Raw genomic sequence first — 21,697 nt, forward strand, 5'->3', positions numbered from 1 at the left:
TTGTTTTACCGTACTGTTATTTTAGTGTTGCATTTGTGATAACAGGATGCTTTCTACCAGCTCTTCATAGGAGTACAGGGCACATTTCAGCTTAGTCAGTTCCTGTCTCCTACCAATTACTGTTGTAAATTCCGTTGGAAGTGGCCTTTGGTTATCTGACTGCTTCTATTTCACAGCATAATGTATTGTATATGTATCTGGTTCACCAATGATTAAAATGTAAGTATGGTGGAATTTGGGTTTTAGTATCAAATATTTTATGTTCTACCCTTTTGCCTTCCTTCTGCCAAAGTTTATTTCTTTTTATTTCTACCTGCCTTTCTGTTTCTTTCCCTTTTTCTTACCTTTTTCTTACCTTTTTCTTTTGCTTTCTTTCTTGCCTTGTTTCCTTTCCCTTTTAATTCCAATTTTTCTTCTTTCTTTCTATACGTTGTCTTCTTTTTGTTTGCCTTCCATTCTTATTTCTTTCATGTTTCTTTTGCTTTTTTTCATTCTTTCCTACTTACTTTCCTGATTTCTTTCCTTCTTCCTTTTCATTTTTGCTTCTTCCTTTTTAACATTACTTCCTTTTCTTGCCTTTCTTTCTTTTTGTCTTGCCTTCTTTCTCAGAGGCAAGGGCCTTACAGCCATACCAGACTGACTGGCTTTTTTAGCTCTGTGGCAGCCAAGACCTTTTTGCAGTTACTTAAAGTATGTATAACACAGTTAGTTATAGTTTTTAGCCAGACGTTATCCATTAGCCTGTAACTATGTCATTCACATTTTTCTTCCACCCACTCCAACACGCATGAAGGGGCAATGCGTCAACCCAGTTCACTGTGAGTTATGGCATGCAGCCCATTCAAAAGGATTTACAACAAGGGGTGGTGAGGGACAGAGTCTCTGAATTAAGCAGAAAGCTCTCACCCAGTCAAGAGATCAGGGCTAGATCCAACACCGTTTTTTAGCTCACTGCACCATCCCAGTTTCAGAACCTGGCTGTATGCAAATTAGTCTGTTCCTGTCCCAGTGCATGATGGGAACAGGGCAAACCAAACTACAAAAGCCAATTCTTACACTGGGAAGGAAACAAGCTCCCGGGGACCGGTTTCTGGCATTACAGCCGTCTTCGGCCCGGTTTGCTTGAATCCTGATGGTGCAATGAGCAAGGGTCTCACATCTGAGAATACCCTTCCACGCTTAGGGTGGACAAAAATATTTACAACAAGGGGTGGTGAGGGACAGAGTCTCTGAATTAAGCAGAAAGCTCTCACCCAGTCAAGAGATCAAGGCTAGATCCAACACCGTTTTTTAGCTCACTGCACCATCCCAGTTTCAGAACCTGGCTGTATGCAAATTAGTCTGTTCCTGTCCCAGTGCATGATGGGAACAGGGCAAACCAAACTACAAAAGCCAATTCTTACACTGGGAAGGAAACAAGCTCCCGGGGACCGGTTTCTGGCATTACAGCCGTCTTCGGCCCGGTTTGCTTGAATCCTGATGGTGCAATGAGCAAGGGTCTCACATCTGAGAATACCCTTCCACGCTTAGGGTGGACAAAAATATTTACAACAAGGGGTGGTGAGGGACAGAGTCTCTGAATTAAGCAGAAAGCTCTCACCCAGTCAAGAGATCAGGGCTAGATCCAACACCGTTTTTTAGCTCACTGCACCATCCCAGTTTCAGAACCTGGCTGTATGCAAATTAGTCTGTTCCTGTCCCAGTGCATGATGGGAACAGGGCAAACCAAACTACAAAAGCCAATTCTTACACTGGGAAGGAAACAAGCTCCCGGGGACCGGTTTCTGGCATTACAGCCGTCTTCGGCCCGGTTTGCTTGAATCCTGATGGTGCAATGAGCAAGGGTCTCACATCTGAGAATACCCTTCCACGCTTAGGGTGGACAAAAATATTTACAACAAGGGGTGGTGAGGGACAGAGTCTCTGAATTAAGCAGAAAGCTCTCACCCAGTCAAGAGATCAGGGCTAGATCCAACACCGTTTTTTAGCTCACTGCACCATCCCAGTTTCAGAACCTGGCTGTATGCAAATTAGTCTGTTCCTGTCCCAGTGCATGATGGGAACAGGGCAAACCAAACTACAAAAGCCAATTCTTACACTGGGAAGGAAACAAGCTCCCGGTGTGGCAGGGTATACTCAGACATGAGTCCCTTTCTCACTGCTCCATCAGGATTCAAGCAAGCCGGGCCGAAGAAGGCTGAAATGCCAGAAACCGGTCCCCGGTAGCTTGTCTCCTTTCTGGTGAAGAATTGGCTTGGTAGTTTAGTCTGCCCTGTTCCCATGATGCACTGGGCCAGGGACAGACTGATTTGCATATAGCCAGGTTCTGAGCTGGGATGGGGCAGTGAGATAAATAACGGTGATGGATCAAGCCCTGATCTTTGGACTGGGTAAGAGTGGTCTGTTTAACTCAGACACTCTGTTCATCACCACCCCCTTTTTGTAAATCGTTTTTGGCCACTATAGGTGTGGCAGGGTATACTCAGACATGAGTCCCTTTCTTACTGCTCCATCAGGATTCAAGCAAGCCGGGCCGAAGAAGGCTGAAATGCCAGAAACCGGTCCCCGGTAGCTTGTCTCCTTTCTGGTGAAGAATTGGCTTGGTAGTTTAGTCTGCCCTGTTCCCATGATGCACTGGGCCAGGGACAGACTGATTTGCATATAGCCAGGTTCTGAGCTGGGATGGGGCAGTGAGATAAATAACGGTGATGGATCAAGCCCTGATCTTTGGACTGGGTAAGAGTGGTCTGTTTAACTCAGACACTCTGTTCATCACCACCCCCTTTTTGTAAATCGCCCATTCAAAAGGAGCACATCCACACACAAAGTAGTTGCCTTCTGTGCCAGAGATAACTGTGGTAATAGATACTTTTTTGTAGAACAAAGAAAACATTTTCTGCCTTCGGACAATGTTGTTTTAGATTTGATGAGGACCCAGCAGATTCCCAAACAAAGCTTTGCGAAACCCATGACACAATAAAACAAGAATTGCCAAAAGACTGACGGCCAACACTAGACTGATTGGCTTTTCCAATGCTAATTCTGTAAGGTCCTGATTATTTCTGCTGCCCATCTATATTCCTAAAGCTCATGTTGTTCATTAGCTGCACTACTAGTCACTCGTGGGCACTCTTGTTATTGCATATTTTATATGCATTCTCTGCTGCTATTACAAAAGTAGAACCCTCCAGCATTGGCCACACAATTTTCAAGAAGGAAAGCTAATGCTGGATTCACAATAGCTTAATTTGTAATATGTATATTAATTTATGATTCTTGTGCACCCAGAACTGGAATCTTCCTTTATTTTTGTGATTAGCACTAGGAGTGAGACTGACACCTGGTCTCTAACTTTAATTGTAAGGCAAACATTATAGCATGATTACCTTGACCTTATATGTGAGTTTTTTTTTGTTGTTAAAATAGTTGCACTCCTGTCTTCATCTGGCATGATGTGCAGAATCAACAAAAAAAGGTGCTATGATGCGGCAGCTGCATTATTTTGTGGGTTTATTCTTTCTTCAGGAATGGCAGTTTTGTTTTCTAATTTAAAGAAATCTGAGGAGAGAGCATGTTTCTGAAGTGTTGAGGTAACTGTTCTCAGAAAGCATTCTCTTTGCTTTGCATGATAGATCAAGCATTTTGTCATTATATTAATTGGTTCCAGTGCCTGATGGAATATGAATGTTGGAATCTAGATTTTGCTAATGGTATTTTCATTGAAATTATTGAGACATTGGTATTGGATTAACACTGTTGTTGTAAATAAGGCCAGAAAAACCTGCTTCCCTACCTTTTATTAGTGTGTACTGCACTAACAAGCAGAATGTTGTGAAAGAAAAATGTCCATTTTACATTTACAGGTACATAATTTGTTCATTCCTTTTTTGTAATGTGCATACAGGTTGCACTTTTTAGTTTGCTTTGCATATTCGGATTAGGTTCTAAATTAAGTTACCATGGTTTGTATATGGAGATTAATTGCATGTTTGATAATGGGTTTTTTTCAGGGTTCAGGAGCTGATGTCCGATGACCAGAGAGAGGCAGGAAGAATTCCTCGTACAATAGAATGTGAGCTGGTCCAGGATCTCGTAGACAGCTGTGTTCCTGGCGACATGGTGACTGTCACTGGAATTGTAAAGGTGTCGAGCAGTGGAGATGGTATGCATCTTGAAATACGTCAACATTATTCTTAGTTCCAAAGCGTTATTTGGTTTCTTTAACAGAACCATAAAAGGACAACCTCCTAAAAAATATAAAAACATTGCACATAAAGATATATCATAATTACCCATTTACAGATAGCTGCATAGAATGTTATCATTCAATACCCCCTTAATTTCTTGTTTATAAAAGCAGCATGGCATAAAAATGTAGACACAGCTAAACAAATTTCTAAAGTACATAGTTGTTGGAGAAAAATCACAGCTGGTCTGCATCAACTACATTTGTACTTTTGCAACATAGCTATTAGATTTTGTGTCTTCCATGGCACCTCATTAAATTTACAAAAAAGTTATTTGATCTAAAACACTATGATATGGACACTTAACAGCTGTAGATCAAATATTATCCCTTGGAAATGACACAAGGCAGTAGGTAATATTGTATCTAATCCGCATTGAAACATAGCTATGTTGTTTAATAAATACATGCTCTAAATAAGATTGAATACCATCAATAATAAACATTTCATGAGATAAAACACTAGGCTACCCACATTCCTTGTTAAATATTTCCTCCTCCAACAATTTAATTGAAATGGATTTAATTTCTACCTTACTCTGTTTAAGGAAACAGGATCTCTAAAACATTTCGCTCTACCCAACTCAATACGGAACATCTTAATATAACTCATCTATGGGATTTACTTTGCATAATCCAAATATATACTATTGGAGAAACATTTTCTATTCAAGAGTCCAAATCCTATGTCGTAGTCAAATCGGGCGTATCCTAATAAGATCTTCTAAAAAAGGAAAACCTAGTTCCTTATGACAGATATAGGTAGAAACACTCTGTGGGACTGAAAGATCTTTTCGTAGGCAGGAATTTTCTGCTAGCTGCATCTTCTTTCATTTGGCATAGCCACAAACACTTACCCCATTGCTCGTAGTTTCATCTCTCTTGCTTTCTTCTTTAGTCAAGTTTGAATTTCCTGTGTGAGGAACCTCATTGCAACTATTTTCACAGGAAGTATTCAGTTTGAATTTGAGGGAGATGCATCACTGTTATTAAGGAAAGTTTATTTTGTGCATTTATGGTTGATAGTAATATCGGTGCCTGCTGTAATTGATGATAATCCCCATTGCGCATTGAAAAGTTACAAAAGCTCATTCTAATTTGTAAAGCATCGTTTGGGTCAACACAGGTGTACAGTTTCATTCGACTACTAAGGGATGTTGAGCAAACAACAAAGCATAATGAAGTACTCACTGGTTGCAATAAGAAGTTTAGGAATTATTTAGACTTTGGTCTGTTGGCATGTGGCCCTAATTAGGAGGGTCCTCAAGCGTCATTCCCTTAAGGTCTATACCACATGGGACATCCAGATGGCAGAGCTTAAGGCAGCTCTTTCATCAAGAAATGTGCACACATTAAAGGAGGTGAAGGAAGCGAGAATGTCGGATGGGACTTTGTTGGCACTTGTCCTTGTACCCCTGTTTTCAAGATGAGAGAATAAATCCTACCATCATATATTGATGTCGCTACGAAAAGCTGAAAATAATGTTTCTCTAAAACTTCAATGTAATGCTAGAGGGCAGCTAAATATGATAAACATTCATACTTAAAAAAAATACACAGGATCGGATTCCTAAAGTTTTTCACATGAGTGTCTTACTCCTGGAAATTCAGACATAAGTCACACCTAAGTCTTGAGAATTACACAAGTACTCACAGAAATGAGAATACTCATTCACTTGGTACAACTACTGCAGTGTGGTAAAGACACAGTCAATAATTACTTTTTAATGCAGGTGTGCAAGTTACTCCTAGTTGTAAAATTCTCTATTTGTGTGTGGGGAGACCAGTTAGATTTCTTAGCCTCAAGAAGTTAAATCTAATTGCACCTTTCTTGGTGGAAAAGGGAACAGGTGGGTGTCTTTCACTGTTCTTAAGATGAGTTAGGCTCATCTAGATTGAGTGTTATGAGTCAGACCGCTATGCCCGATTAACTATTATCTGCAAAGGGTGATTTGTATATGTATGAACTTCACCCCGAACTCTAGAAATAGTTGACACTGCTATGTCTGTTGATAGTTTACAATAAGTAGATCATCACACATATCTTACGTAAATGGTATACTGGTGCAAAGAGTCCAGGAATCCCCCATAAGTTGACAGGGCCTTGCTCTAGCAATTCCAAGATGCTCTCTTGGAAGTAGGTGTGGTATAGCAGCCTTAAGCGTATCAGAGAGGAGTGTTGGAAATCTGCTGCATACAACTCAGTCAATTAAAGATACACACGTCTCAGTAAGTAGATCCACTCCAATTTATAAAAATAACACAAATCTTCATATAAGTTTAGGCACAATTCATTACGATCAGGTAAGTACACTTCGGAATAGAAATATTAACAGTTTTCTAAAGTCAACATTTGATGCAATTTTCTGCAGCTGTAATGTTATCCTGCGGAGAAAAGGCATGTACTGCATACAGGTACTTTACAGCAACTTACAGAACCAATCTTCCGGACTTAAAGTGTGTATTATGATTATAGAATATTTGTAGAGCGCACAGCTACCCAGGTATGGGGTTCCTGGCAGTAGAGGCAAACAAGTGAAAGATTTGCTCTGCTAGAATGAGCGAGTTTTCAGCTGTTTCCTAAAAGTGTGTCCATTTTGGTCTGACCTTAAGGGGATTCCAGAGTTTTGCGACAAGGTAGCTGAAGGACTGACTCCCTCCTCTTGCTCTCTTGACTCTGGGCGCGCTTAACAGAGAGAGATTATTTGATCTCAAATCTCTGGCAGTAATCTAGGGAGTAATGAGATGTTAAAGGATATGTGGTTCTCTGGCATACTTTACCCTGTGAGCATTACAGAGAGCCTTAAATTGTACTCTTTTATTGGCAGCCAGTAAAGTTGCACCAGGGCTGCTCGTGCAGATTGAGTTTAAGACAGTCCCGTCAATACTCTGACTGCGGAGTTCAGGAAACCTGCAGCATTCCCATAACCTATGAGGGGCTGCCCTCATATGTTATGTATAGTGAGTTGCCGAAGTCTAGTCTGGAGAGTATTAACCCCTGGATCACTATTCTCCGACACTCCAAAGGGTGCTGTTAGAGTGTTTTCCAGAGACCTCAGGAGGCCAAAGCAGGTACCAGACACCTTTTTTGCTTGAATGGCCATTGTTCCTTCTTTATCTAGGATAACACGTAGACGCTTTACTTCGTACTTGAGGGAGGTGGGGCTTTCCCCCAATTCTGATGGCCATAGGAATTGGTCCCAACGTGCTGGATTGTTTCCTGTCACCATTACCTCATTCTTGTCTCTGTTTAATATGAGGCAGCTAGAGGCAATCCAGTTGGATACTCTTTCCAGACAGATGTTGAGGCTGTCGAAGGTTGCATTAGTATTTGGTGACAGAGACCACAATCTGGGTATCGTTGGCATTGGAGACCATTGTGAAACCCTGATCACAAATGTCTTAGAGCGGCTGTACATAAACATTAAATAAGATGGGGCTCAAAGAGGAGCCTTGTGGCCCTCCGCATTTCAGCTGGTGTGTTCCTGACAGAAAAGGCCCCTCACTAAATTGAAAGCTGCTGTCTGTGAGAAACGATGTTAACAATCTTAGAGCTGTCTGTGTAACACCTATGCTTTCCAGCCTCTAGTAAAGAATTGGGTGGTAGACCATGCCAAAGGCTGCGCTCAGATCCAACAAGTATGGTGGCAGGGTCCAATGCAGCACCAACAAGTCACCTCTGACAGCACTGGGGTGGCCTGGTGAAGGGGTACAGTAGAGCATTGGATGCCCTGTTGAAGTCAATGGGTTTCAGTCCGGTCACAAAAAGGCTGCAGGTTTGGACTAGGGGGACCAGTCCGGCTGAATCAACTGGTGGGCTCAGGTCTCACGATGCTCGGGACGTGGGACCGTCTTTGGCCGTCTTCTCCTCAGGCCGTGGCGGCTAGGTGCAGAGGGGTCCTGAGGCGTAGGGTTTTTGCTCTGGAGACACTCGTGGTAGAGGGAGTCTGCACAAAGAGGCTGCAGGCGGTATCAGGAAGTCAACAGCTGGGAAACCCAAGGTGGGCTTCGAGTCTGGAGGGTCTGAGGGCCATGCGGTTTGCCCACTTCAATTTGTGCTAAGGGGCACAGGTGCAGAGGTGCTTTCCGTAGTCGGATCCGGTGTCAGATCCTCGCAGATCTTCTGGGGTACCTGCAGGATGCAGGGTAGCAGCTCTGCCACTCCATGGGAGTTCCTGGGGCTTGCATGAAGGCTGGTAGTCCTCCCAAGCTTTTGGAGGTACAGGAAACTGCAGGATGAGGTGGTGAAGTGCATCCTTCGTAAGAAAGGAAGATTTGTGGTGATGTTCTGTACAGCCCCCTGCCTTGAAATGTTAATTTACAGCCCATCTGCCAGAGCAGGCTTGTTCCTTACCTCCTGAGAACGTGGGCCCTCAACCCTAGGTGTCAGAAACGTGTCTGTGTGGCAGGCTGGTCAGGACCAGTCAGCCAGCACACTAGTAGTTGGTAGGTTTTCAGGGGGCACCTCTAAGATGCCCTTTGGGTGCATGTATTAATAAATCCATCACCGGACTCAGTGTGGGTGATTGATACCAAACACCATACATGTCAGTGAAGCCATCATGTAGCTTGGGAACTCGTCTTTATCAGTGTCCAGAACATGTTCTTAAAATGGCTTCCCTGGTCATTCCCTGGTATTGAACTGGCCAGCCAGGGGCATATCTGCTCATGCAGATATGTCCACACACAGGGATGTGGAATTCCTATAGCCCAACGCCAAGACATATTGTTTGGGGTCAAGGGCAACAAGTTTTAATGTTCATTTTGTCCTTGGGACAAGCAGGCCCAACCGCCTGCAGCACAAACCCTTTGGCTGCCAGTTTGCAGTACCACATTAAGGATCAGGGAAGGACACTGCCTGCAGTTAGGTTAATATTTGTGTGCATATGTTAATGCTGTTCAAACTAGTATTTATGGTTCATTAATTGAGAGCCTTTATTATTAGGCTGAGCGCTCTCAGTAAATGTAAGTTCTGACTGCACTACTGACATTGTTCCAGTATAAAAATGTGGACACACGGTTTCAAAGTTTTAGCAATATGAGGCTATGCATAATTTTCCCAGAATGCTCTCTGATTAGATGCAAATATTTGAAGAAGCTTGAAAGCAAGATTAATGATTCTTTGCTTTCAATAATAAATCTTCCTAAAAAACGAAAGTAGGAAAAAACATTTTTTGCTAAACTACTTTAAAATTTCAGTTCCCATTTCTTTGCAGCATCATTTAGTCAAATGTGATGATGTATGCTAATATTTCCCCCAAAATATTCATATTAGAAAACCAGTGTAACCAGTTTCTTTTTTTTTTTAAATCTTTTTATCATTTCAGAAGTGTAACCAAATTCAATGAGATTTTGGGAAACATAAAAATAAACAACAATTGGCAAAGCCAGTAGGTCTGAAATGGTGGTCAGCTTTTTAGTGTTGGCAATGCGTGACTTTGGCATGGTTTTTGTAAAACCTTATTGATGTGAGAGCTGCTGGACCCTCACCAATATAACAAATATTGGCAAAAGCAAAAATAGTTTTTGATCTCAAAAAGCACACACTGCCACATTAGTTACTGGCACTGAACAGAACTACTTTGTGTGCTGATATGCTCCTTATGAAAGAGCAAAATGCGGTCACTCACCATAAGCCAGCCGATACAGAGAGAGAATTTTAATAAACACAAAAGTTCATGGTTAACGCCAGACCAATTATTAAAGAAAGTCTAAAAAGTGCACCCTTGGTATATGTCCTTGCATTAAGGGCAGCTATATGGCTTTTGTGAATTTATAAGAATTTACAGCAGTAGGGGAAGAAATAGTACTCCTAGAAAATATTTGTGAACCACATTTTAGCATGAGCAAATATGCATGTGTAGATTTGCTCATGCGAAAACCTTAGTGTTTGCAAGTTTATTTTCTCTCCAACCACTTTTTTCCCAACTCTGGAAGAAGGTTTACGTCTGCCATTGTCAGGAGTAAATTTCCAACATTTCTCAGTATTGGAAAAGATTAGAAAAGAGCTGTTGAGAACCCTTAAAACATGCAAGTTAATAGGTTTGCACAGACTCAAAAGGACTTTCCAACCCTGGAACTATTGTTTACCACTACCTTCAGTCGCAGTATGTAGATCTGTGAAAGCGTAGCAACATACAGGGATTGCTAGTACTCAAACACTACTATGGTATGAGCCCTGGCATAATCGGAGAGGCTATGTAAGAGCTCTTATATAATGACATTGCTGCCATAATTTGTCGCTGCAAAACATGGCACCAAAGGGACATATGGATTTTGTTACAGGACAGGTAGATTTATGAAGCACCTTGCCCCATGGAAAAGTACTTATTTTAATAAATTCCACTCCCCTGCTCACGTGCAGTATAGTGCACCCTGTCTTATTGCTTGAAGGCCTGCTGTAGGGGTGACTTACATAGAATGTGAGCAGTGTCTTCAGGCATGGTTACTTTTGTCTACACCAAGACATGCAGCCTTCAATGGCAGTCCGCATGAGTTAAGTAACTTAGGGTGGCACAATGCATGCTGCAGCCCTTCGGAACCCTCTTTGGTACCCATGCCCTAGGTACCTGGGGTACGATTTACTAGGGACTATCAGGGATGCCAAAAGTATTGCCAATAGGAACAACAATTATACAGTTTTAGGGAAAGAGATCTGCCACTGGAGACCTGGCTAGCAGAAACCCAGTGCACTTCCTGTCAGAAGTGCATCGAATAACGGGCAAAAAGTTGGGGTGACCATGTCAAAAATGTGCACCACTTTCCTCCAGTAATTATTAAGGTATTATCAGCAGTCCTTACATAAATCACAATAAACATGTGAATAGTACAACGTGGAATAGTAATTATAAATGCTGCCTGATTGGGTACGCAGATTTATTATCACTATTTTAGAAATGCCACTTTTAGAAGATGGCATGTCTGTGTGCTCTGTGTCTTTGTGCCTGCCTGATGCGTATTGAATGTCTGGCTCTGGAGTGACAGGGGCTGGGGAAGTGCCTTGGCTCCAGAGGGGCTGGGTGAGTCAGCGCTAGGCTGAATAGGCTGATCTGCATTTGGAGTAGTGTGAGGAGTAGTCCCTGACCCTGAATAGGTCTGTGCCTGCCTTGTACAATGCTGGCTCCGCCCCCCTGTGGTGTATCAGGGGCCAGGACCTACTCTAACAATGAGGGTGTTTGTGCCCGGTAAAGGCAGGTTGGAGTGCCCCCCCCAGAACTGGTTTGGACCGGGTCTAGGTCTGTGCCAGGGGAAGAGAACAAAGACATATGGGGTATAAGTACTGGGGCTGTGACCCCATGAAATGTGCTTTTTGAGACCTGTTTTGGACTGCTAGGCGTCAGGAGGTCCCGCTGTGGGACCCAGCTGCAATTCCCTGGGGATCCCTACATGCTGGCCTCCCTGTGCCCAGCTATGCCCTAGGGAACTTGGGACTTAGCGCCTCGTGACCGCCACATGTTTATTCCCTGAGCCCAAAGAGTGGGGCTCCAACTCTGCCTGCTGCCAAGGATGGGAGGAGCGCTTATGTCCTGCAGTGTGGGCCGTGCTAACCTCCATAAAGGGACCGGAGCCCCAGAGTGCGCATGGGGTCTGAATGCCCTGACCAGCGCCTGGAAAGCTGCTCCATCTGTGCCATATGTCACGGAGACTTCGCTCTGTAGATGGTGAACAGGAGCGGCTGTGCCGGGATCCCATGAATCGCCGCAGGACTGGAAGACGGGCGAGGAGAGCCTGACTTGGGGCGTGGCCGGGCAGAGGAAGCCAGGCGGAAGTGCAGCCTGGTTCTAGGTGGGGCTCCCTTGCTCGAGGTGAGCCTCGCTTGCGGCCGAGACGGTGGGGAGTGAGACCAGTGGAAAAAGGAGCCATTGGGTGCACCCCAGTGGAGGGAGGTCCAGTTGTAAAAAGGGGGGGCTGCCGAAGGCGAGAGGAGAGCCTCCAGAGCCCTGAGGAGACCAGAGAGGCTGCGCAGGGGGCGAACTCGACGGAGACTTCGCTTCCGGGTCCTATTGCAGCAGTCTATTCCGCCTGGCAGAAGGGAAACCGGAGAGGTCGCTGCACCCTCCCTATCTCAGCCGAAGTGTCCAGGTATTCCTTCCAACCTGAGCCGCGTTGTGAAGGGCTCCGTAGCGCCGCATTGTTGCCGGCGGTTGCTGCCGTCCTGGATATTGGGGGCATTTGGATTGCCAGCATTTCTGGTTGTATTGACACAGTCACAGCTGCGCCACTTAGTCGCGAGCAGCTGCTCCGCTCCTAATGATTGGGGGCAGGACACCCTTGTGATATATGGGCCCAGCAGAAAGGGTACTAAGGTGCTCTGATGAGAATATGCCTGGTGAGCCAAGCTTAGTACCATGGTCAAGCTTTATGCCTGAGATGGGCCTTCCTCGAGAGTGTATATTATCTGCACAAGAGAAGGGCATGATAGGTTATGTGTTACTGGGGTACACTACTGAGGAGGTGTCTATTGCATAGTGTGCTATGCTAAGTACTGTTCTGATGTTCATGCCTCATGAGATGTGTACTATAATCAGAGCGCACTAAGGTGCGCGGTTGCTGATTATGTTTTGCATAATGTGTTTAGGCTAAGTGCCTTTACCAGTGGATACTGGTGGTTTCTAGTTTCACTATTTGTGCAATCTAATGATTCCGACAGTGGCCCAATTGGCCCTGTCCTATATATGTCCGTGTGAAGTCCTACCTAGTGCCAGTTGGCACAGTGTATATTGGTGATTATGATCTAATGTGTTTCTGAGTAATACAAAAGCTATTTTTTCTATAACCTTGTGTAGAGTCTTTTGTGGTGTGCCTAGTGTGTTGCTGCTGTGTGAGCGGGAGTGTGCTGTGCAAACGCTTTACACATTGTCTCTAGGATAAGCCTGACTGCTCAAGCCAAGCTACCAAGGGTGGCAAGCAGGGGTTATCTTCAGCGTGTAACTCCCTTGCCCTGACATGAGTGGTGGTTTCAGCCTGGCTTAAACTTCCTCGATCGCTAAAACGGCTCCAGCGTTTGGAAACTGCCAGATGGTTGCGAATACTGGGAACTCAAACATTTTCTTGAAGAGCAGAACACGCCTGAAGAAAAAAACCCTATAATGCCCACCAAGCTCCGGCACCTCAGGGAAGAAAAATAAAGACTATCTGCCTTCACAATCATAAGAATTACTAGTAGAAAATTCACAGCAATCTACATCTACAACAGAAGATGATTTAAAGATGTCTTACTTCAACCCAACTCAGCCCTGATGAAGACCTTTGTATAAATAAATTGATGGTCCCACGTCCACAAGGTCGAAACGCGTCTGCTTATTTAGTGTCCACTGAGTAATGTATTATGTATATGTGTTTTTTATAAATGTGATGTCTATTTTGAAACATTGAAGAGATCTTGTTATGTACAGGTGCAGGGATACTTAAATGTTAAAAAGCTTGTGATGAAAAAAGAAGGAATAAGTACGCAAGCACAGAGTTAATAAAAGGGACTTCTGTGACAGAAAATGTATTGCGATCTATAGTGTAAGAGGTATTGCGCTTGCTGAAATAGTGCATGCCTTAGCCAACCAGAAATCCAATTTCTAACGTGTTACATGGTGTGTTTTATGGTGTGGATATTGATTGTGTTTATAGGATCTTATTGGATTTCAATATGGCCGGGATGCCCGCCACCCCCTCCCAACACCAATTCCCCATGGGAGGAGACAGACACAAGTTTGAGCTTTTGGAAGGCGGGGGGAGTTACCCCCCTGGCCGTATTTATTAAAATATGAAACAAAATGTAAAACTTTAAATTAAAAAGTTTCATAAATTATGTACAATTTTACTTTCATTACATTTTGATGAAGACCTGTTCTTTGGCTAACCTTAACAGATCTCTAATACAAAGGTTTCCTAGCCGAGTCTAGCATCCTGAAAATGCATAACATTCTAAAATAAAATTGTACATCCTAACATTAAGGGCCAACGGCAAGGTCTTAACCGGTGTCAGATCCCTACTACCAAACTCCCGCCCTCACGGTGTGAGTGGCGCATGCGCAGAGGACTTTACCCTCGTTGCCAACTGTAACTTCCCTTGTCGTGAGGGCCCCCTTTCACTCGACGCCATCTTAAAGGTCGTCCGAGTTCCCGTGTGAGGTATCTGTAAGAAGGACAGCGTTGACTCCCCCCCACACTCTCTTCCGCCGGAGCGGATATCCGGCCCCCGGGAAATTCGTAGGAGGGGCATATAGCCGTCTCCCCCCTGGGAGGGGCCTATGGCCGTCTCCCCCCTGGGAGGGGCCTATGGCCGTCTCCCCCTAGGTGACCCATCCGTAGTGGGTGCCGCCTTACTGTGGGAGGGGCCAATGGCCGCCTCCCCCCGGGCGCTCCCATCCATACTGGGTGGCGCCCCCCCTAGGGACCTTGAAATCACTGCTCACCGATCATGACCTTACCGCCACAGGCCGGATAGTTGACCGACTATCCGGCCCCCCCCACACCTCCTAAAGGTCATGCCTCCTCACTCCCACTAGCCATGCTATGAAGTCTCCTATGAGTAAATCATTCCCCGCCCTGGACAGGTGAACCCCATCATTCAAGTAATAGTGATCACCCCGAATACACCCATGGGGAATGCTTTGCAAATGCGCGGAGCGAAACAATTTCCCAATTTTATTGTTGACCCTCTTTACCGAGTGGTTCAACGCCGTTACCAAGAAGCCCCCCCCCCCGCCAAACTCTCCTGGGGATCATGTGGGACCAGGCAAATGTGCACCCCGGGAGCCTCCTAGCCAACCAGCTGACTGCCGACAATATGTGTTCCACTAACACTCGTCTTCCCAGTCTTACCAAGTCATTGCCCCCCAAGTGCACTATGATTACAGATGGCGGTGAACTTTGCCGCCCTAAGAGACCCTCCACAAACAATTGAAATTGGTCAAAACAGAGGCCTCCCTTCCCATGGAAGGTTACTCTGAACCCGTATTCCCCAGATGCGTGAGTGGCGTCACCTGCCATGAATACGTCCCCGGCGCGCCTCACGTATGAGTGGCCCACGACCCATACCACTTGCCCTCCAGTCGGTGATCCTTGACCTCTAGTCCTCTGGTGATGGGTTGATCCCAAATTCCGCCCCGCGTCACAGGCTTGCGAAACTGTAATTCAAACAAAAGACAACAAGCGTGAGTGCATTTCACTAGTCTTTTATAACATGTGCGGTCGCACATACCTCTTGAAACAGTTCGAGGACCAACGGCCTAACTGTTTCACTTCTTCCGCACCCAGACCCCGAGCCGTAGCCTCAGTAGCGGCCCCTATTCTGAATGAGTGGGTCCCAAAATCGCACGGGTTCAGGCCCGCCGCAGCAATTGTAAGTGCCAGCACTCTCTGAAACTGAAATTTCGTCAATGGGGTGCCATCCTTGTGTCTAAGCAGGCTCCCTCCCCATGTCGCCGGCCTCTGTGCCAGGTAGTCCTCTAAATACCTTATCGGACAACTGGGGCTCCCTCGAGCGCGCTGCACAATAACACTACTCCCCAAAGCTTCCTGGTCTGTCTTAGACCTGGCTATCGAGATCAGCATAGAATCACCCCGAATTTGAACGTGATCCCTGCATAGGCCTCCCTCCATATCCTTCTTGTTCCTCGCTACGAGTTCACTTACCCGCATGGCCCCATGGAATGCCAATGCGAAAGCCGCTGGGAACAGAACTACCTCGGAAGGGGAGGAGCATGTCTCATCAAGTTTAGCTAATAGCAGAGACAATCTCTCTAAACTAATCGGGTGCCTTGTATCTTGTCTGCGACCCTCCAGGCGTTGCCAACCGCGGAGCGCCTTCCTGACTAAAAAGGAACCCGTCGGGTCCCGTATGCCGTGGAGCTGTCCCATGAATGATATGGCCGCGGGGGGCGGAGCTTGCTGGCGTCCATGCAAGACGTGTGAGTGCTGAGCTCCTCGCCTGAGCCCCTTTAATATCCATCAAACTGATCCTTTTTGGCACCTCGCGGTCTCCAGCGAGAGCGGAATTTGCTTCTACGACCCCTGGAGCTGCTGGGGGCACCTTTCCTGATCGAAATCGGTGGTGGCATCGATCACCGGACCGGCGGTGTTTGGAGTTGCGGACCAGGCCGCAATCCGCGGACTATCCTTGGGGGCTGCCTGCCCTGCGTAACGCGACGTGCGGCGTGAGGTTCCTGCGTGGCCCCGTCCTGCCGGACGACCCACTACCCTGTGCGGTTTCTGGACCGGTCATCACCAGTGCCAGTTCACTGTGGCCCCTCTGCCTCGTGTGTGTTTGCTGCGACCCCTTGGTGGAGACCTGGGGCTCCCTGAAGTGACCTACTGGCTGGACCGCGGGAAGTAGCGCCCTACTGCTGCCGGTTGACGGGCTCCACCGCAACTCGGATTGCCCCGAGGACTGGAAAGACACTGGTATTGGGCCGTGTGCTTCTGTGTGTACTGGCGCTTCTCGACACCCCGCGGTGTGCCCTGCACCGTAGTGTGACACTGGAGTTTGGGCTTCTCCCCTTGGACTAGTCTGTGCCACGAGGCTCGCGGCCGCCATCTTTGGCCGTCGTCCCCTGCTTTGCTCCGGACTGCTTCGCGGAGTTTGCTCCCCTGGCTCTTCTCCTACGTCGAGCCACCTCTTGCTCTTTGCTTGCCATATCTTCTGGGACCTCTACCATGGTGAAAGGAGACAGAAATCAACCGAAGCTCACGTTCGACCAGCGGAGGCCGAAGGGCGCGGAGAATGCTCCTCCGGAAACATCAGCGCAGGCGGCGGAGGGCTCGCTCTGTGCGGACATTCGTGAGATGCTAGGCGCCATGGAGAAAGGCCTGCAGGACAGTATGTCGGCGATCGGCTCGAAAATCGACGCCTTATCATTCCGTATGGACCGGATGTCCGAAAGGGTGGACAAACATGCGGAACGTTTGGACATGGCGGAGCGTAGGCTGACGGAGGCAGAGGAGGCCCAAACGGAGTGGGATAGGGACCGTAAGCACTTCGGCCGTCTTCTCCAGGTCATACAAGACAAAACGGAGGATTTGGAAGCGCGCTCGCGGCGCTCCAACATCCGCATCACGGGGGTTGCGGAATCCACCAACACCGGTAAGATGGAACTGTTTGTCGAGAAGCTGCTTCACAAGCTCCTGGGGGAGGACGTCTTCTCCCCCATGTTTATTGTTGAACGGGCACATCGCACTCTCGGACCCCAGCCGCAGCCTGGCCTCCCGCCGAGACCAATCATCGCAAAACTTTTGAATTACAGGGACCGCGACCTGGCCCTCCGTCTGGCGCGAGAGAAGGGGGAATTGCAGTTTGAAGGAATGAACATCTCCCTCTATCCTGACTTCACTGCTAGGGTGCAGGAGGAGCGAAAGCGGTTCGCTCCCTACAAGAAACAGATGCGAGACATGGGGCTCGACTACGCCATGCTATACCCGGCGAGACTTCGGATAAATAAACAAGGACATTCGCATTTTTTCACCGACCCGGCTGATCTGAAAAAGTCGCTTAAGGAATGGGCCAAAGAACAGCGCAACAACCCGAGGGGTCAGCGTACGGAGGATGAGGAGGCTAGATCTTCGGAGGGCCAAGGCTGAACTGTCTCACGCTGCGTGGCTTGGCTTGGCTATTTTACTGTCACTGTATGTATTGGATTCCAGTTTTTGATATGACTCTCCTTTGCCTTCACGACATGTTGGTTTGTGCCCCTTAATCTGCCTGGTTCGGGGTGGTGCCACATAATGGGGCTCGAACTTTTGCTGTTCTTCCTTGGTTGTCGGAAGGGTGCCCCCGATGGTATGTAGGGACTGATTATTCGCCACTCTGCTTGTTCTATTGCTGGGGCGTGGGTGGGGTGCCGAACGCTATGGGGGTAGGGCTGGGAGCACCGACTGTTTCTGGCCTTTGTTGGAGTATATTGTTGTCTGGCCAGTACCTCTGCCCCTGCGCTTTCGGCTTTTCGACCCTCTAGGGGGTCCTGGGTTTGTAGTGGGGTGTTTCGGGTGGGTTCAGGGTGGGTAGTGCTAAGCTCTGTCTGACCGGGTTGGGGTTGGTCGGCTGTGGGTGGGTGGCTGTTGGTTGTGCTTGTGTATTCTTGCTGCCATGCTGTTTGGGGTTCAGGGTTTGCCGGGTGGGGGGTATGTTTTTGCCGACTACTGCACTGTGTCTGCCACGCTGTCTGCTCTGCAACATTTTCCTTCTAATCTACCATGTCGACTGTTGAATCATTGAATGCGGAGTGCTCCCCGAGCTCCCTGCGATTACTGTCCTGGAATGTAAGGGGGCTCAACGATTTCCGCAAGCTCAGGAAGGTCTTAGCCTATTTGCATCGACATCACATTGACCTTGCGTTACTGCAGGAAACACATTTGCCACTATCCAGCCCTATGTTACAGGTGAGGGGCCTTGGCCCCGCTTGTGTCGCTGCGGGGTTCACGACACACGCTAGGGGGGTGCTCATATGGGCTAATCCCAAATCCCGTTTGTCACTGACCCGACTGGCGGTAGACCCTGAAGGGAGGTTTGTGGTTGCGCGCTGTGTTGGAAAGGATCATGATCTTCTGCTGGTGAATGTGTATGGCCCAAATTACGACTCCCCGGAGTTCTATGCTTCGCTTGCTGACAGTTGCAGGCAGTTTGTGGGCGCTAGAATGCTGTGGGGGGGGGACTTTAACTTAGTGCTGAACCCGGACCTTGACAGATCTGCGGGCCCCCCTAGGTCCCCTGCTGCTTCTGCGTCCCTCCTTTTGTCGGAATGTGTGAAACTTGATTTGCTTGATGTGTGGCGACATAGACACTCGGGGCGGGGTGGGTTCACTCACTACTCGGCCTATCACAACATTCACACACGTATAGATTATTGGTTTGTTTCCCGCTCTTTGCTAGATATGGTGAAAGCCTGCACGGTTTTCCCGCGCACGCTGTCTGATCACTCGCCCTTGCTCTTGCAACTGGTGGCTCCTCCCAGGAGGATCCCCCCCTTCACGTGGAGGTTCCCCCCGTACTCCCTCTTAGATGAGGTTTTCAGAGGGGAACTCGCCGAAGACATAGAGACCTATTTCGCGACCAATGTGGGCTCAGTGGACAGCGTCCAAGTTCTCTGGGACGCTTTTAAAGTTTTCATCAGAGGGATGACTATGGCGAAACACTCTGGGGTGCTCAAGGCTATCAGGCGACGCCTGCAAGTGCTCGAGACTCAGCTCTCTAGCCTGGATAATCAGGCGGTAGACACGGGGGACGCAGCCAATATGGTCACGCTTAAGTCCCTGCTAGATGAATTTCAGGAGGAGGCGGACAGGGAAATTAAGCATATGGGCAAATACGCGACGGCGCGTGTGTATGGGGAACGGGAGCGGCCTGGTGCACTCCTAGCCAAACTTATGCGCAACAGTAGGCCCCCATTGGTTATCGAGGAGTTGGAGACGGCTACTGGGGCGGTGGTTACGGAGGAGCAGGACATCTTGGCGGAATTTCATGCCTACTACACTGCCCTCTACTCCTCGAGGGACGCACGCCTTGAGGACGAAATAGACGACTATTTGAGCTACATCCGAATGCCCTTCCTAGCTGACTGGCAGAGGGAGTTTCTAATGGCCCCCATTCAGAAAGAGGAGATAACGGAAGCGCTGGAGGGCATGAAATCTGGTAGCGCTCCTGGTGCGGACGGTCTCACGGTGTCCTTCTATAAGGCCTTCCAGGAGCAACTGGTCCCGTACTTGATGCTCTTGTTCGATGACATCTGCCAGCAGGGCAGCATGTCGAAATCCATGAGAGAGGCGTTGCTTATTACCATCCCGAAACCTGGCAAGCCCCCGAATCAGTGTGGCTCCTACCGGCCGCTATCGCTGATAAATGTGGACGCGAAGCTGTATGCTAAAGTTCTTGCGACTCGTTTGGCGTTGCTGGTTCCGGATCTGGTTGCCCCGGAGCAGGCGGGATTTGTCCCCTCACGCAATCTCACTTATAATATTCGCACGGTCCTGGGCACAATCCAGCATGTCAAACACGAACACAAAGCGGTGGCCATCTTCTTGGATATGGAGAAGGCCTTTGACTCCGTTGAGTGGCCGTTTATGCTGAGAGTCCTCCGTAAATTTGGCCTAGGAGAGCCGTTTTTGCAAATGTTGAGCGCCCTATACTACAAACCTACTGCGAGGCTAAAGATAGGTAGCCTGGTCACTGCTCCCATCGATATTGGGAGGGGCACACGTCAAGGCTGCCCCCTCTCTCCCCTGCTGTATGCCTTGGTAGCGGAGCCGCTCGCCTGCGCTATACGAGAGTACCACCGGTTTGAAGGGATCAACTTCCCGACGTACCAGATCGGTATCTCCACTTATGCGGACGACACTCTGCTATATGTTCGGGACCCGGAGACTAATCTCTCTGCGGTGCTACGGGAGGTGGTTAGGTTCGGGGCTCTTTCTGGTCTTCGCGTCAACTGGAATAAGTCAGTAGCGTTGCCCCTGACGCCGGTGACGCTCCCTTTCGACTCGGAGTACCCCTTGCAATGGACCACGGATGCTATCCGCTATTTGGGGATACGCATACATACGGACCCGGAAGTCCTGATACGCGAGAACTATGGTGTGGCCTACTCCAAACTGGTAGACGACGTCGAAGTGTGGTCTAGGCTCCCGCTTTCGCTCATGGGCAGGATTGCGCTCATGAAAATGGTGGTACTCCCCAGGTTCCTCTTCCTCTTTGTGAATATTCCAGTAGTCCTCTCCAAGGCTTTCTTCCGGCAACTCACCCAAACACTCGTCCGCCTGGCGTGGGGGGGCAAACAGCCGCGGGTGCAGTGGCAAACACTCACCCTTCCGTACGACCAGGGAGGCCTTGGGGCACCGGATCTGGAGCGATACTACAGACTTGCTCAGGGCGCACACCTGCATACTTGGATTCATGGGGACCCGGGTATCCCTCATGTGAAACTGGAGAGACTCTTTGCAGACCCTGTCCCGCTTCCGGCGACAGTGTGTTATCCACCTGATAGAAGGGTCGGCAATCTGGACTCTATAGCCACCACGAATCATGCTTGGCATGCACTGATTGGCTCCCGGGATTGCAAGCTGCTGTATTCACCTTTGCTCCGGGTAGAATGGGCGGCCTGGCTGGCTCCGCTGACTGAGAAGGGCGTCCTGAAGGCACTCCGTGACCTAGGCATTCTTACCATGGGTGATCTCTTCTTAAACGGCACTCTGAAAACGCTGCAGCAGGTCCTTCACTCCTGCCCCGGGTCAACGCTGCTTCATAGTTTTCAATATCACAGGGTTCGTAGAGCGGCCCTTGCCGTTTTAGGCCCGGACCTGGCTGAGCCGCCGGAGGTCCCGGAACTCACCTATGTCATCAAGACCCCCTCCGCTCGCAAACTGATCACGGCCCTTCGCTCACTGGGTGACAGGCAACGGAAATATCCCCCCTCCAAGGCCCGTTTGGCCTGGCAGGCTGACCTCCAATCTCCCATCTCAGACGACATG

General features: G+C 48.0%; 1 protein-coding gene across 1 annotated transcript in view; it reads left to right on the plus strand.

Moving 5' to 3' along the window:
• MCM8 (minichromosome maintenance 8 homologous recombination repair factor) overlaps positions 1–21,697 on the plus strand; it is a 334,641-nt gene that overhangs the window by 153,553 nt on the left and 159,391 nt on the right. The window contains exon 9 of the mRNA XM_086927685.1: positions 4,011–4,162. Coding sequence (XP_086783811.1) covers positions 4,011–4,162 — 152 coding nt within the window. The remainder of the gene's footprint in view (positions 1–4,010; positions 4,163–21,697) is intronic.

This window comes from Lissotriton vulgaris, chromosome 6 (assembly GCF_964263255.1).
Source record: "Lissotriton vulgaris chromosome 6, aLisVul1.2, whole genome shotgun sequence".
NCBI classification, from domain to species: domain Eukaryota; kingdom Metazoa; phylum Chordata; class Amphibia; order Caudata; family Salamandridae; genus Lissotriton; species Lissotriton vulgaris.